Source organism: Oncorhynchus mykiss, chromosome 3 (genome assembly GCF_013265735.2).
Source record: "Oncorhynchus mykiss isolate Arlee chromosome 3, USDA_OmykA_1.1, whole genome shotgun sequence".
In the NCBI taxonomy this organism is placed as follows: domain Eukaryota; kingdom Metazoa; phylum Chordata; class Actinopteri; order Salmoniformes; family Salmonidae; genus Oncorhynchus; species Oncorhynchus mykiss.
The window spans coordinates 74,164,052-74,177,292 of NC_048567.1; the positions used below are offsets into that span (position 1 = coordinate 74,164,052).

The 13,241-nt window shown below is 46.1% G+C and overlaps 1 protein-coding gene across 19 annotated transcripts in view; it reads right to left on the reverse strand.

The window, feature by feature from the left end:
- Positions 1-1,466: 1,466 nt before the first annotated feature.
- LOC110504742 (peripheral plasma membrane protein CASK) overlaps positions 1,467-13,241 on the reverse strand; it is a 273,170-nt gene continuing 261,395 nt past the window's right edge. For 13 of the 19 annotated variants that reach the window (XM_036975189.1, XM_036975190.1, XM_036975200.1 and 10 more), the window contains 5 exons: positions 7,507-7,587; positions 7,325-7,405; positions 4,346-4,548; positions 3,660-3,743; positions 1,467-1,777 (listed from right to left, as the gene is read on the reverse strand). In XM_036975189.1, coding sequence (XP_036831084.1) covers positions 1,601-1,777; positions 3,660-3,743; positions 4,346-4,548; positions 7,325-7,405; positions 7,507-7,587 — 626 coding nt within the window. In that variant the 3' untranslated portion in view covers positions 1,467-1,600. The remainder of the gene's footprint in view (positions 1,778-3,659; positions 3,744-4,345; positions 4,549-7,324; positions 7,406-7,506; positions 7,588-13,241) is intronic. The other 6 variants (XM_036975207.1, XM_036975191.1, XM_036975202.1 and 3 more) reach the window with 2 other exon arrangements.

A 13,241-nucleotide genomic window follows, 5' to 3' on the forward strand; every position in this document is an offset into this window, starting at 1 on the left:
CCGTCTGTCCAGCGAGAGAGAAAGAGAATATGGCAGGAAAAGAGCTGTAACACAGAGACAGCTGACACGTCGATCACACCGACAGCATCACTGCGCAAAATGATACACAGCGTCATCTGGATATGTGTGCAACAACAGTTCAACATTCACCTTCTGCTACCATTTCTGTCAAGCCGTCTAGGATGCACACGTTCAATATATCCAATGTATTTTACCACACAGAACGCATTACAACTGCCTCTGCAAAACAACGCTGCGAGGCAAACGCAGCGTACCATTGGAAATGAACGTACTTCTGGTGCACGGAAATGCAATGACACTTTGGGTGTAATCGAGGAGAAAAAACGTCAACATCCATGAAGGATGGGGTAATGGGGCCACAGCCGGTAACAGGATGCAGAAGGCTGCAGTGCACTACGAGGGGAGGAGATATAGTACTGTCTCTTTAAAACAAACTTCTACAAAAATGTTGCCTCCTAGCTAATACAGACATGACTATATATATTTGTTTATTTTGTTTATACAACACTACGGCTAGGTAGTCTGTAAGGGTAGAATCTCATCGGCTGCTGCAGGTCATAATGCAGTAGATGGAGGGTTTCAATTGACTGCTGAAGGTCATGTGCAGTACACAGAGGTTTCTAATTGGTTGACGTGCTTTTCTTTTCCTGAAGGAATGATGTGAGTTTTTCATGGAGAATAATAGAGGCCTCAAGGGACCAAAAGGTCCTATTAGCATGGGCAGCTAAGGGCTTCCACCATGCTTCGGTCATTTTAAAGTAGTCAAAGTAGTCAGCTGGGTGGAGATTCCTATGGGTTGTTTCTTCAATGGTGCTGCCCATGCTGTCACAGATGCGATAATGGCACAGCTTTAAAGAGGAGTCCTCTATCTCTATGGAGTTTTCGCAGAGATGCATCGCTGAGGAGGGGGAGAAGGGGAGGGGGAGCTAAAGAGAAGTCATTGGGGAGGGGAGGGGAGAGGTGTTGTCCATAAAGGTCCAGTAGGACAGAGAGGGGAGGGGAGGGGAGGGGGAGAAAGCAGAGGAGAGGAGAGGACGAGAGGAGAGGAGAGGAGGAGAAAGCAGAGGAGAGGAGAGGACGAGAGGAGAGGAGGAGAGGAGGAGAAAGCAGAGGAGAGGAGAGGATGAGAGGAGAGGAGAGGAGAGGAGGAGAAAGCAGAGGAGAGGAGAGGAGAGGAGAGGAGAGGAGAGGAGAGGAGAGGAGAGGAGAGGAGAGGAGAGGAGAGGAGAGGAGAGGAGAGGAGGAGAAAGCAGAGGAGAGGAGAGGAGAGGAGAGGAGAGGAGAGGAGAGGAGAGGAGAGGAGAGGAGAGGAGAGGAGAGGAGAGGAGGAGAAAGCAGAGGAGAGGAGAGGAGAGGAGGAGAAAGCAGAGGAGAGGAGAGGAGAGGAGAGGAGAGGAGAGGAGAGGAGAGGAGAGGAGAGGAGAGGAGGAGAAAGCAGAGGAGAGGAGAGGACGAGAGGAGAGGGGGAGAAAGCAGAGGAGAGGAGAGGAGGAGAGGAGAGGAGAGGAGGAGAAAGAAGAGGAGAGGAGAGGAGAGGAGAGGAGAGGAGGAGAGGAGAGGAGGGCTTTGTGTTTTTTCCTCAGTAGACCCAGGACACAGGGATCCACTGTGCGTTGGTACAGACCAGGTCTATAGCCTCCTCTAGGTGTCTGATGGTCTCATCTATCTCGTTGTTGATTATGGTCTGGTCAAAGTAATGGGCATAGGTCTTCTGGAGAATTTCTGACTCCTTCTGAAGATGCTGCAATGATTCGTCCTACAGAGAGAGAAAAAGAGGGGGGAGGAGCGCGAGAACAAGAGAGAGAGAGACATAATAAGACACAGACAGAGATGTGATGCCAATAAAGCAGTTTTAAATTAAACTGACAGAGAAAGAGTGAGTGTGTAGAGTGGATGAGTAGGGATTCAGGACAGTGCTTTGGTAGGCTTGGCCCTGGTGTCCTCAGTGAGAGGAGACTGGAGGAGAGAATTGAGCTGGTTTACCGAGGTAATACTACCACACAATAGACCACTACTGACTATGGCCAGCGTTTTCTCTACTCATACTTACTGGCAGCCTCCTGCACCACCTGGGGAGCTGAGAGCCAGTCAACCGAACGCAAGAGAAACGGAAAAATAGAAGCTCACAAAGACTGCATGCAAAATAAACCAGTGAAGAAAGCGATGAGAGAAGAAAAAGAAAATGTCGGAGTGCAGAAAAAAAGAAGAGTGCCAAGAGAGTCAAGATACCCAGAAAACCTAGAGGTCAAACAGGGAAATGGTTCCAGTTGTTTTTCCACCTTTCATTTTTCCCATAGGGGATTTTATAAACACTTAAAATAAAGGGCCGTGTTTAGTGTTGGCTCACCCTGTTGTGACCATGTAAATCTCTTTAGGTCAAGGTGACTTTTATTAATATATTTGCCTGTATTTATCCCCCAAAAACATGGCTATCGTAAAGAACGACAAATGCCATAATGACCTGGACGAAACTGCCGAATCGAGGCAAAGGTAAGAATATCTGGATTAACTATCTAATGTTAATTAAACGTAGTAATGAATAAATAGGCTACATTTTCTTTAAATGGACAATTCTGAGGCCTCCCGGGTGGCGCAGTGGTTAAGGGCGCTGTACTGCAGCGCCAGCTGTACCATCAGAGTCCCTGGGTTCGCGACCGGGAGGTCCGTGGGGCGACGCACAATTGGCCTAGCGTCGCCCGGGTTAGGGAGGGCTTGGTTGGTAGGGGTGTCCTTGTCTCATCGCGCACCAGCGACTCCTGTGGCGGGCTGGGCGCAGTGTACGCTAACCAAGGTGGCCAGGTGCATGGTGTTTCCTCCGGCGCATTGGTGCGGCTGGCTTCCGGGTTGGATGTGCGCTGTGTTAAGAAGCAGTGCGGCTAGGTTGGGTTGTGTATCGGAGGACGCATGACTTTCAACCTTCGTCTCTCCCGAGCCCGTACGGGAGTTGTAGCGATGAGACAAGATAGTAGCTACTAACAATTGGATACCACGAAATTGGGGAGAAAAAGGGGTCAAATTAAAAAAAATAAAAATAAAAAAATTGACAATTCTGTGAACTGCCTTGTTTTAAATGGACACAATACCTGTAGGAAAGGTGTCAGCTAGAGATGACTTGCAGGGATTTACAGTTTTGCATGATGCTAATTAGCATTTTTGAATCAGAGTAATGGTTCCAGAGTAATGGGTAAATATATATTGATAAAAGTCACCTTGTCTGAGAGAGATTTACATGGTTATCAAAACATCACACTAGTGTAAACCTACACGAAACACAGACCTTGTATTAAGTGTTTCTAAAATCCCCAATGGGAAAAATAAATGGTGGGGAAATGATTGGAACCATTTCCTTGTTTGAGCGCAAGGTTTTATAGGTATTATGACACCTCCACTGTGTGGCCCAGTTTATAGCTGCAGTGTCCCCAGTTTATAGCTGCAGTGTCCCCAGTTTATAGCTGCAGTGTCCCCAGTTTATAGCTGCAGTGTCCCCAGTTTATAGCTGCAGTGTGTGTGTGTGTGTGTGTGTGTGTGTGTGTGTGTGTGTGTGTGTGTGTGTGTGTGTGTGTGTGTGTGTGTGTGTGTGTGTGTGTGTGTGTGTGTGTGTGTGTGTGTGTGTGTGTGTTTGTGAGTGAGTGTGTTACCTCATTGATGCCAGGGGTAATGGTTGGTGCAGCAATGAAAACAACGTAAGGAGCGAACTCCGCTGTCCGCAGGACCTTCAGGGCCTAATGGAGAATTGGTTACAGGTCAGCTGGGCTGTTTGTATGTGAGAAGACCTGCCTGAGAAGACCCTCGGCTTTCACAAGCACACATGACAAAACACCTAGATTATGTAGAATGTTTTGTTCACACTGTAGAGATAGAGGACTCCAGTGCCCAGAAGCCCATTTAGCATGGCCGGTGCCATTGAGGACTTTCACCATTTTGAAGTAGTCAACTGGGTGGGACTTCCTATGGCTTAAGGAAGGATCACATAATCCATCCAGGTCATCAGGAAGGATCAGCCAATGAATTACACTGGTGAGACAACATCCCATTACTGAAGGTGGCAGTGAATTGCCAACTTTGGATTTACACCTGTTCAAACAACACACTCTAGGTGGCAGTATGCACCCTTACGGTTTGTTAACCAACTCAGAAGTAGTAGAAGAAGATTATAGACTACTTCAAAATGGGGAAGACCTCAATTGCGCTGCCCATTTTCTCACAGACGCCATAATGAAACAGATACAAGGTTGTGTTCTCTAACTATCTCTATGGTTCACACACACACACACACACACACACACACACACACACACACACACACACACACACACACACACACCTGTGGCTCTACGTCCAGTATGGAGATGAGTCCCTGCTCGTGGATCTGGCGGAGGGTCTCTAGCCGCGTGCCGTACATGGCGTCCTCGTGACTACCGTACTCCAGGTAGTCATTGTTACTGATGTCCTGCATCATCTGGTCATGTGACACAAAGTAGTAGTTCTTCCCGTTTTCCTCGTCCTTCTTAGGAAGTCTGGTTGTATCTGGGGGAGGGAGGGTGTAAGGGTGAGATGAAAGAGAGGAGGAGGGGGTTAAGTAAGAACGATAACCACAACGGATGGTCAAAGTGAGTGAGTGAATGAGTCAGTGTGTAGTATGTTTATGTTAATATGGCGCCGGAGAGGATGACGTTTTACATGCTCCTAACCAACTGTGCTATTTTGTTAAAAATGGTAAAATCATATGTTTCACCGATTTGTGGCTGAACAACGCGGATACGGATAATATAGAGATGGCGGGACATTCCATGCACTGGCAGAACAGAGAAGAAGCTACGTCTGGTAAGACGAGGGGTGGGTGTGTGTGTCTTTTTGTCAATAACAGCTGGTGCGCGATGTCTAATATTAAAGAAATCTCTAGGTATTGTTCACCTGAGGTAGAGTACCTTATGATAAGCTGTAGACCACAGCTCATCCAGAAAATGCTCATCCAGAAGCGGCGCCCCTAGTGGCCGGGGACATTAATGCAGACAAACTTAGACCACCTTTACTCCACACACAGAGATGCATACAAAGCTCTCCCCCGCCCTCCATTTGGCAAATCTGACCACATTTATATCCTCCTGATTCCTGCTTACAAGCAAAAACTAAAGCAGGAAGTATCAGTGACTCGCTCAATACGGAAGTGGTCAGATGACGCGGATTCTACGCTACAGGACTGTTTTGCCAGCACAGACTGGACTATGTTCCGGGTATTCATTCAATGGCATTGAGGAGTATACCACCTCAGTCATCGGCTTCATCAATAAGCGCATCAACGACGTTGTCAGGCAACATCCGCATTGAACTAAAGACTAGAGCAACCGCTTTCAAGGAGCGGAACACTAATCCGGACGCTTAGAAGAAATCCTGCTATGCCCCCAAACGAACCATCAAACAAGCAAATCATCAATACAGGATTAAGATTGAATCATACTACACCGGCCCTGATGCTCATCGGATGTGTCAGGGCTTGAAAACTATTACGGACTACAAAGGGAAGACGCGAGCTGCCCAGTGACGCGAGCCTACCGGATGAGCTAAATGCCTTTTATGCCCGCAAGCAACACTGAAGCATGCACGAGAGCACCAGCTGTTCTGGATGACTGTGTGATAGCGGTCTCGGTAGCCGATGTGAAAGACCTTTAAACAGGTCAACATCCACAAAGCTGCGGGGCCCAGACGGATTACCAGGACGTGTACTCAAAGCATGAAAGGCTGGTCATGGCTCACATCAACAGCATCCTCCCGGATTCCCTAGACCCACTCCAATTCGCATACCGCCCCAAAAGATCCACAGATGACACAATCTCAATCGCACTCCACACCGCCCTTTCACACCTGGACAAAAGGAACACCTATGTGAGAATGCTGTTCATTGATTACAGGTCAGCGTTCAACACCATAGTGCCCACGAAGCTCATCACTAAGATAAGGACCCTGGGACTAAATACCTCCCTCTGCAACTGGATCCTGGACTTCCTAACGGGCTGCCCCCAGGTGGTAAGGGTTGGCAACAACACATCTGCAACACTGATCCTCAACACTGGGGCCTCTCAGGGGTGTGTATTTAGTCCCGTCCTGTACTCCCTGTTCACCCACGACTGCGTGGCCAAACACGGCTCCAACACCATCATTAAGTTTGCTGACGACACAACAGTGGTAGGCCTGATCACCGACAACGATGAGACAGCCTATAGGGAGGAGGGCAGAGAACTGGCAGTGTGGTGCCAGGACAACAACCTCTCCCTCAATGTGAGCAAGACAAAGGAGCTGATCGTGGACTGCAGGAAAAGGCGGGTTGAACAGGCCCCCATTAACATCGACGGGGCTGTAGTGGAGCGGATCGAGAGTTTCAAGTTCCTTGGTGTCCACATCACCAACAGACTATCATCATCCATACACACCAAGACAGTCGTGAAGAGGGAATGACAAAACCTTTTCCCCTCAGGAGACTGAAAAGATTTGGCATGGGGCCCCAGATCCTCAAAAGGTTTTACAGCTGCACCATCGAGAGCATTCTGACCGGTTGCATCACTGCCTGGTATGGCAACTGCTCGGCAGCTGACCGTAAGGTGCTACAGAAGGTAGTGCGTACAGCCCAGTACATCACTGGGGCCAAGCTTCCTGTCATCCAGGACCTATATAATAGGCTGTGTCAGTGGAAACTCCATAAAATTGTCAGAGACTCCAGTCACCCAAGTCATAGACTGTTTTCTCTGCTACCGCACGGCAAGCGGTACCAGAGTACCAAGTCTAGAACCAAAAGGCTCCTTAACAGCTTCTACCCCAAAACCATAAGACTGCTGAACAATTAATCAAATGGCCACCTGACGATTTACAGTGACACGCCCCCCTCCATTTGTTTTGTACACTGCTGCTACTCGCTGTTTATTATCTATGCATAGTCACTTCACCCCTAATTACATGTACACATTACCTCAACTAACCTGTACCTCCACACACTGACTTGGTACCAGTACCCCCCTGTATATAGCCTCGTTATGGTCATTTTATTGTGTTACTTTTTTATTCTTTGTAACTTTCGTTTATTTGGTAAATATTTTCTTAACTGTTCTTGAACTGCACTATTGGTTAAAGGCTTGTAGGTAAGCACTTCACTGTTAAGGTCTAAACTTGCTGTATTCGGCGCATGTAACAAATCAATTTAGATTTGATTTGATTGATTGTCTGTGAAATGGGGTAGGTGAATCTGTGTGTGTGTGTGTGTGTGTGTGTGTGTGTGTGTGTGTGTGTGTGTGTGTGTGTGTGTGTGTCTTACGTGGGATTGGGTAGGCAAATCTGTCGGGGTGTTTTGTGATTAGTGTGTTCTTGATGTGTCTTCTGCCCACTCCATGGGCCCCTGTAGAAGAGAGAGCCCTCAGTCAGAACTGAGAACACCACCTAGTACCCTTAGCCAATACAGCATTATCCTTTATAATGCCAGATGATATTTCTACTTACCTAACAAGACTAGTGTTTTCCTCTTGAACGCAGGCAGTTTCACTACCTCTTCATACGTGACAAGATCTAATTGGTCGAATACTGGAGAAAGGGAGGCAAGGAAAGAGAGAGGGATAGTGAGACACTATGAAAGAGAGGGATAGTGAGACACTATGAAAGACCGACATGCAGAGAAGGGCATCTTACACGGGGACAACACAGGACCCTGACATTAAGGTGAGAGAATGCCTGGGACAACACAGGACCCTAACATTAAGGTGAGAGAATGCCTGGGACAACACAGGACCCTAACATTAAGGTGAGAGAATGTCTGGGACAACACAGGACCAGACAGTTAGTTGGGCATGGAGACAATGAACATAGCCTGGGGACTTGAGTGTTTCAACATACAACAACACTATATCGACGTCTGGGACTGAGAAGGACAAGATGGCTAAAACAGAAACAGACAAGCACCCAGGCTAGCCATGAGATGAAGAGGTAGACATTTTGTCTGTGACAATTAGTGACAGTTATTGACAATTAGTGACAGTCGGGCGATAATTCACAATTAGGGAATGATCTATGATGTTACAAGGAGAGATAGAGCTTGATCTTCTCCCTTGGAGTCGTATAAGTACAATGCCCTGTACGTCCTTAAACGTGACATCATTAAATCAAATAGCTAAATCAGAGGAGTGATTTATTATGACCCAGTCTAAAGCCCTAATCCAATGAGATGAAGAAGAGAGATTTTTGTAAGACTGTTCACACATGACGGGACAACGATGGAGAATATTGTGTTATCCTTCTGGTCGGACGTGACCTCTGTGACGATCATGACATTCTGTCAGCCGGTTATTGTCGTTATAGAGACTAATAGAGATAGAGATAATTGACCATTAATTAACATTAACAAGATTAGCGTCTCCAGGCCTCCATGCATACAAGTCACATACAAGCCTATAATGTGCACCTGTGGAACATCTACATTTAAAAAGTGATACCACTTTGTACGTATGTGTGTTACGTTTGTATTTATTGATATATAAAACGATGGATGGATAGAAGAAGAGCTGACTGAGAGAACACAGGACGCGATGTGGGTGTCTGTACAGCAAAGAGCATATGTTCTTACCCAGCATACATTACACCTCTACTGAACCTAACAGCTGTGTCTGACAGGGGAAATACAACACTCAGTACGCCATGTACAGTACTCTGTCTGGACTCTGTCTGGACTCTGTCTGGGAAATACAACACTCAGTACACCATGTACAGTACTCTGTCTGAACTCTGTCTGGACTCTGTCTGGGAAATACAACACTCAGTACGCCATGTACAGTACTCTGTCTGGACTCTGTCTGGGAAATACAACACTAAGTACGCCATGTACAGTACTCTGTCTGGACTCTGTCTGGGAAATACAACACTCAGTACGCCATGTACAGTACTCTGTCTGGGAAATACAACACTCAGTACGCCATGTACAGTACTCTGTCTGAACTCTGTCTGGACTCTGTCTGGGAAATACAACACTAAGTACGCCATGTACAGTACTCTGTCTGGACTCTGTCTGGGAAATACAACACTCAGTACGCCATGTACAGTACTCTGTCTGGGAAATACAACACTCAGTACGCCATGTACAGTACTCTGTCTGGGAAATACAACACTCAGTACGCCATGTACCTACCTCTCTCTCTCTCTCTCTCTCTCTCTCTCTCTCTCTCTCTCTCTCTCTCTCTCTCTCTCTCTCTCTCTCTCTCTCTCTCTCTCTCTCTCTCTCTCTCTCTCTCTCTCTCTCTCTCTCTCTCTCTCTCTCTCTCTCTCTCTCTCTCTCTCTCTCTCTCTCTCTCTCTCTCTCTCTCTCTCTCTCTCTCTCTCTCTCTCTCTCTCTCTCTCTCTCTCTCTCTCTCTCTCTCTCTCTCTCTCTCTCTCTCTCTCTCTCTCTCTCTCTCTCTCTCTCTCTCTCTCTCTCTCTCTCTCTCTCTCTCTCTCTCTCTCTCTCTCTCCTCTTATTGGCTGGCATGTGTCCTTGAACTTGTGCCGACCTTTAACCTTATGTGCAACGTGTCACATTCTGAGAATGATGCTCAGAGATATCAAATGGGGAATCTTTCCCTGGGGAATATATGTATAATGTTAAAATTCAACTAACTACATCTGAAACACACAACACCAAAATCAACTAAATACAGTGCCTTGCGGAAGTATTCGGCCCCCTTGAACTTTGCGACCTTTTGCCACATTTCAGGCTTCAAACATAAAGATATAAAACTGTATTTTTTTGCGCAGAGAGCATCATGAAGAACAAGGAGAACAAGGAACACACCAGGCAGGTCCGAGATACTGTTGTGAAGAAGTTTAAAGCCGGATTTGGATACAACAAGATTTCCCAAGCTTTAAACATCCCAAGGAGCACTGTGCAAGCGATAATATTGAAATGGAAGGAGTATCAGACCACTGCAAATCTACCAAGACCTGGCCGTCCCTCTAAACTTTCAGCTCATACAAGGAGAAGACTGATCAGAGATGCAGCCAAGAGGCCCATGATCACTCTGGATGAACTGCAGAGATCTACAGCTGAGGTGGGAGACTCTGTCCATAGGACAACAATCAGTCGTATATTGCACAAATCTGGCCTTTATGGAAGAGTGGCAAGAAGAAAGCCATTTCTTAAAGATATCCATAAAAAGTGTCGTTTAAAGTTTGCCACAAGCCACCTGGGAGACACACCAAACATGTGGAAGAAGGTGCTCTGGTCAGATGAAACCAAAATGTAACTTTTTGGCAACAATGCAAAACGTTATGTTTGGCGTAAAAGCAACACAGCTGAACACACCATCCCCACTGTCAAACATGGTGGTGGCAGCATCATGGTTTGGGCCTGCTTTTCTTCAGCAGGGACAGGGAAGATGGTTAAAATTGATGGGAAGAAGGATGGAGCCAAATACAGGACCATTCTGGAAGAAAACCTGATGGAGTGCAAAAGACCTGAGACTGGGACGGAGATTTGTCTTCCAACAAGACAATGATCCAAAACATAAAGCAAAATCTACAATGGAATGGTTCAAAAATAAACATATCCAGGTGTTAGAATGGCCAAGTCAAAGTCCAGACCTGAATCCAATCGAGAATCTGTGGAAAGAACTGAAAACTGCTGTTCACAAATGTTCTCCATCCAACCTCACTGAGCTCGAACTGTTTTGCAAGGAGGAATGGGAAAAAATGTCAGTCTCTCGATGTGCAAAACTGATAGAGACATACCCCAAGCGACTTACAGCTGTAATCGCAGCAAAAGGTGGCGCTACAAAGTATTAACTTAAGGGGGCTGAATAATTTTGCACGCCCAATTTTTCAGTTTTTGATTTGTTAAAAAAGTTTGAAATATCCAATAAATGTCGTTCCACTTCATGATTGTGTCCCACTTGTTGTTGATTCTTCACAAAAAAATACAGTTTTATATCTTTATGTTTGAAGCCTGAAATGTGGCAAAAGGTCGCAAAGTTCAAGGGGGCCGAATACTTTCGCAAGGCACTGTATGTGGGTGAGGAGGAAAAACAAAAAACACACACATGCAAATAAACAGACAAACTGCAAAGCTACGTTCTTTCTGTTTTGTGCTGGATCTCTGTTGCTCTGAGCAGGTGCAACAGGAACAAAACGGAAACGTTGGGAGTAGTGCTGAGCAATTAGTGCTTTTTTGAGGTCAGTTCGTTTTCGGTTTGATTGTTCAAAAATAATCCCGGTTTTCAATTTCGGTTTCAATTTTTTGGGGTTGGATGCTATAAAAACACAGTAAACAATTAATACAAGTCCCATGATGGTAGTGACTGTCCATTACTGTCTATGATTTATTAATCATCATTTACTCACATTACTTTAACTCAGTATTTCAGTTGTTGTGTTTATTACATTTGTTTTATTTGATGACTTCATTATTTCATTCCAAGTCAACATCTCATCTCTATAGAACTGCTGTCTACGCTGTCTGACAAAGTAAATAATGTTAAGTCATGCATTTACATCGATCACATAGATGTGCAATGAATTATGGTCATTGTATTTACTTATCACATTTTATGCGCTAAACTATATTGAATATTGGCCTGTTGGAAACTACAACTCCCTACTACAGTGCACAGTTCAGGCTGAATCTGATTTATCTCTAGAGAAACTGTGCAATGTGTTGACTGAGCTTACAGAAAAAAACAAAAACAAAATGCAATTCAAATAATTGAACCGACGTCACACAATTTCAGTAAATCGCTCAGCACTAGTTAGGAGTGACAGCTGGTCAACTGAAAGGTTCATGAGGCAGAATGAGACAGACTGAGAGACAGAGACATAGAGAGAGAGAGAGAGAGAGAGAGAGAGAGAGAAAGAGAGAGACAAAAGAGGCGTTAGCTAGCCAGCTACTGTCACTGGTTGTTACTTACATGCAGAGAGGCCGTTTGGAGGGGGACAGCGTGAGAGATGGACAGGGGTTCAGTTACACAACAATATAGAAGTTACCATAGATACAGCAACACAACAATACAACTCTGAAGCAGCAAAGATCTGATGCACTGCTTCATATTACTAACCAAACGGAGTAGGATGAAGATGCTCCCAGACACTGATCTAAGGTCAGTTTTTGTATTTTAAGATCAGGATTTGGGCAGGGTATACCGACCTGACCTTAGATACTGTATGTGTCTAAAGGGCAACTTCTACCCAGAGCGTCACACTCTGGCCTCTTGAGGAGGGAAAGTAGGAATGATTCATCTTTATAGAGTTAAAATGGGACCTAATTATAGGCCTCATACTGTGAACATGCTGCCAGCTATCCCCCACATCACCTCTCATTCTCTCACATGCTGCCAGCTATCCCCCACATTACCTCTCATTCTCTCACATGCTGCCAGCTATCCCCCACATCACCTCTCATTCTCTCACATGCTGCCAGCTATCCCCCACATCACCTCTCATTCTCTCACATGCTGCCAGCTATCCCCCTACATCACCTCTCATTCTCTCACATGCTGCCAGCTATCCCCCACATCACCTCTCATTCTCTCACATGCTGCCAGCTATCCCCCACATCACCTCTCATTCTCTCACATGCTGCCAGCTATCCCCCTACATCACCTCTCATTCTCTCACATGCTGCCAGCTATCCCCTACATTACCTCTCATTCTCCCACATGCTGCCAGCTATCCCCTACATTACCTCTCATTCTCTCACATGCTGCCAGCTATCCCCCACATCACCTCTCATTCTCTCACATGCTACCAGCTATCCCCCACATCACCTCTCATTCTCTCACATGCTGCCAGCTATCCCCCTACATCACCTCTCATTCTCTCACATGCTGCCAGCTATCCCCCACATCACCTCTCATTCTCTCACATGCTGCCAGCTATCCCCCTACATCACCTCTCATTCTCTCACATGCTGCCAGCTATCCCCTACATCACCTCTCATTCTCTCACATGCTGCCAGCTATCCCCCACATCACCTCTCATTCTCTCACATGCTGCCAGCTATCCCCTACATTACCTCTCATTCTCTCACATGCTGCCAGCTATCCCCCACATCACCTCTCATTCTCTCACATGCTGCCAGCTATCCCCTACATTACCTCTCATTCTCTCACATGCTGCCAGCTATCCCCCACATCACCTCTCATTCTCTCACATGCTGCCAGCTATCCCCTACATTACCTCTCATTCTCTCACATGCTGCCAGCTATCCCCCACATCACCTCTCA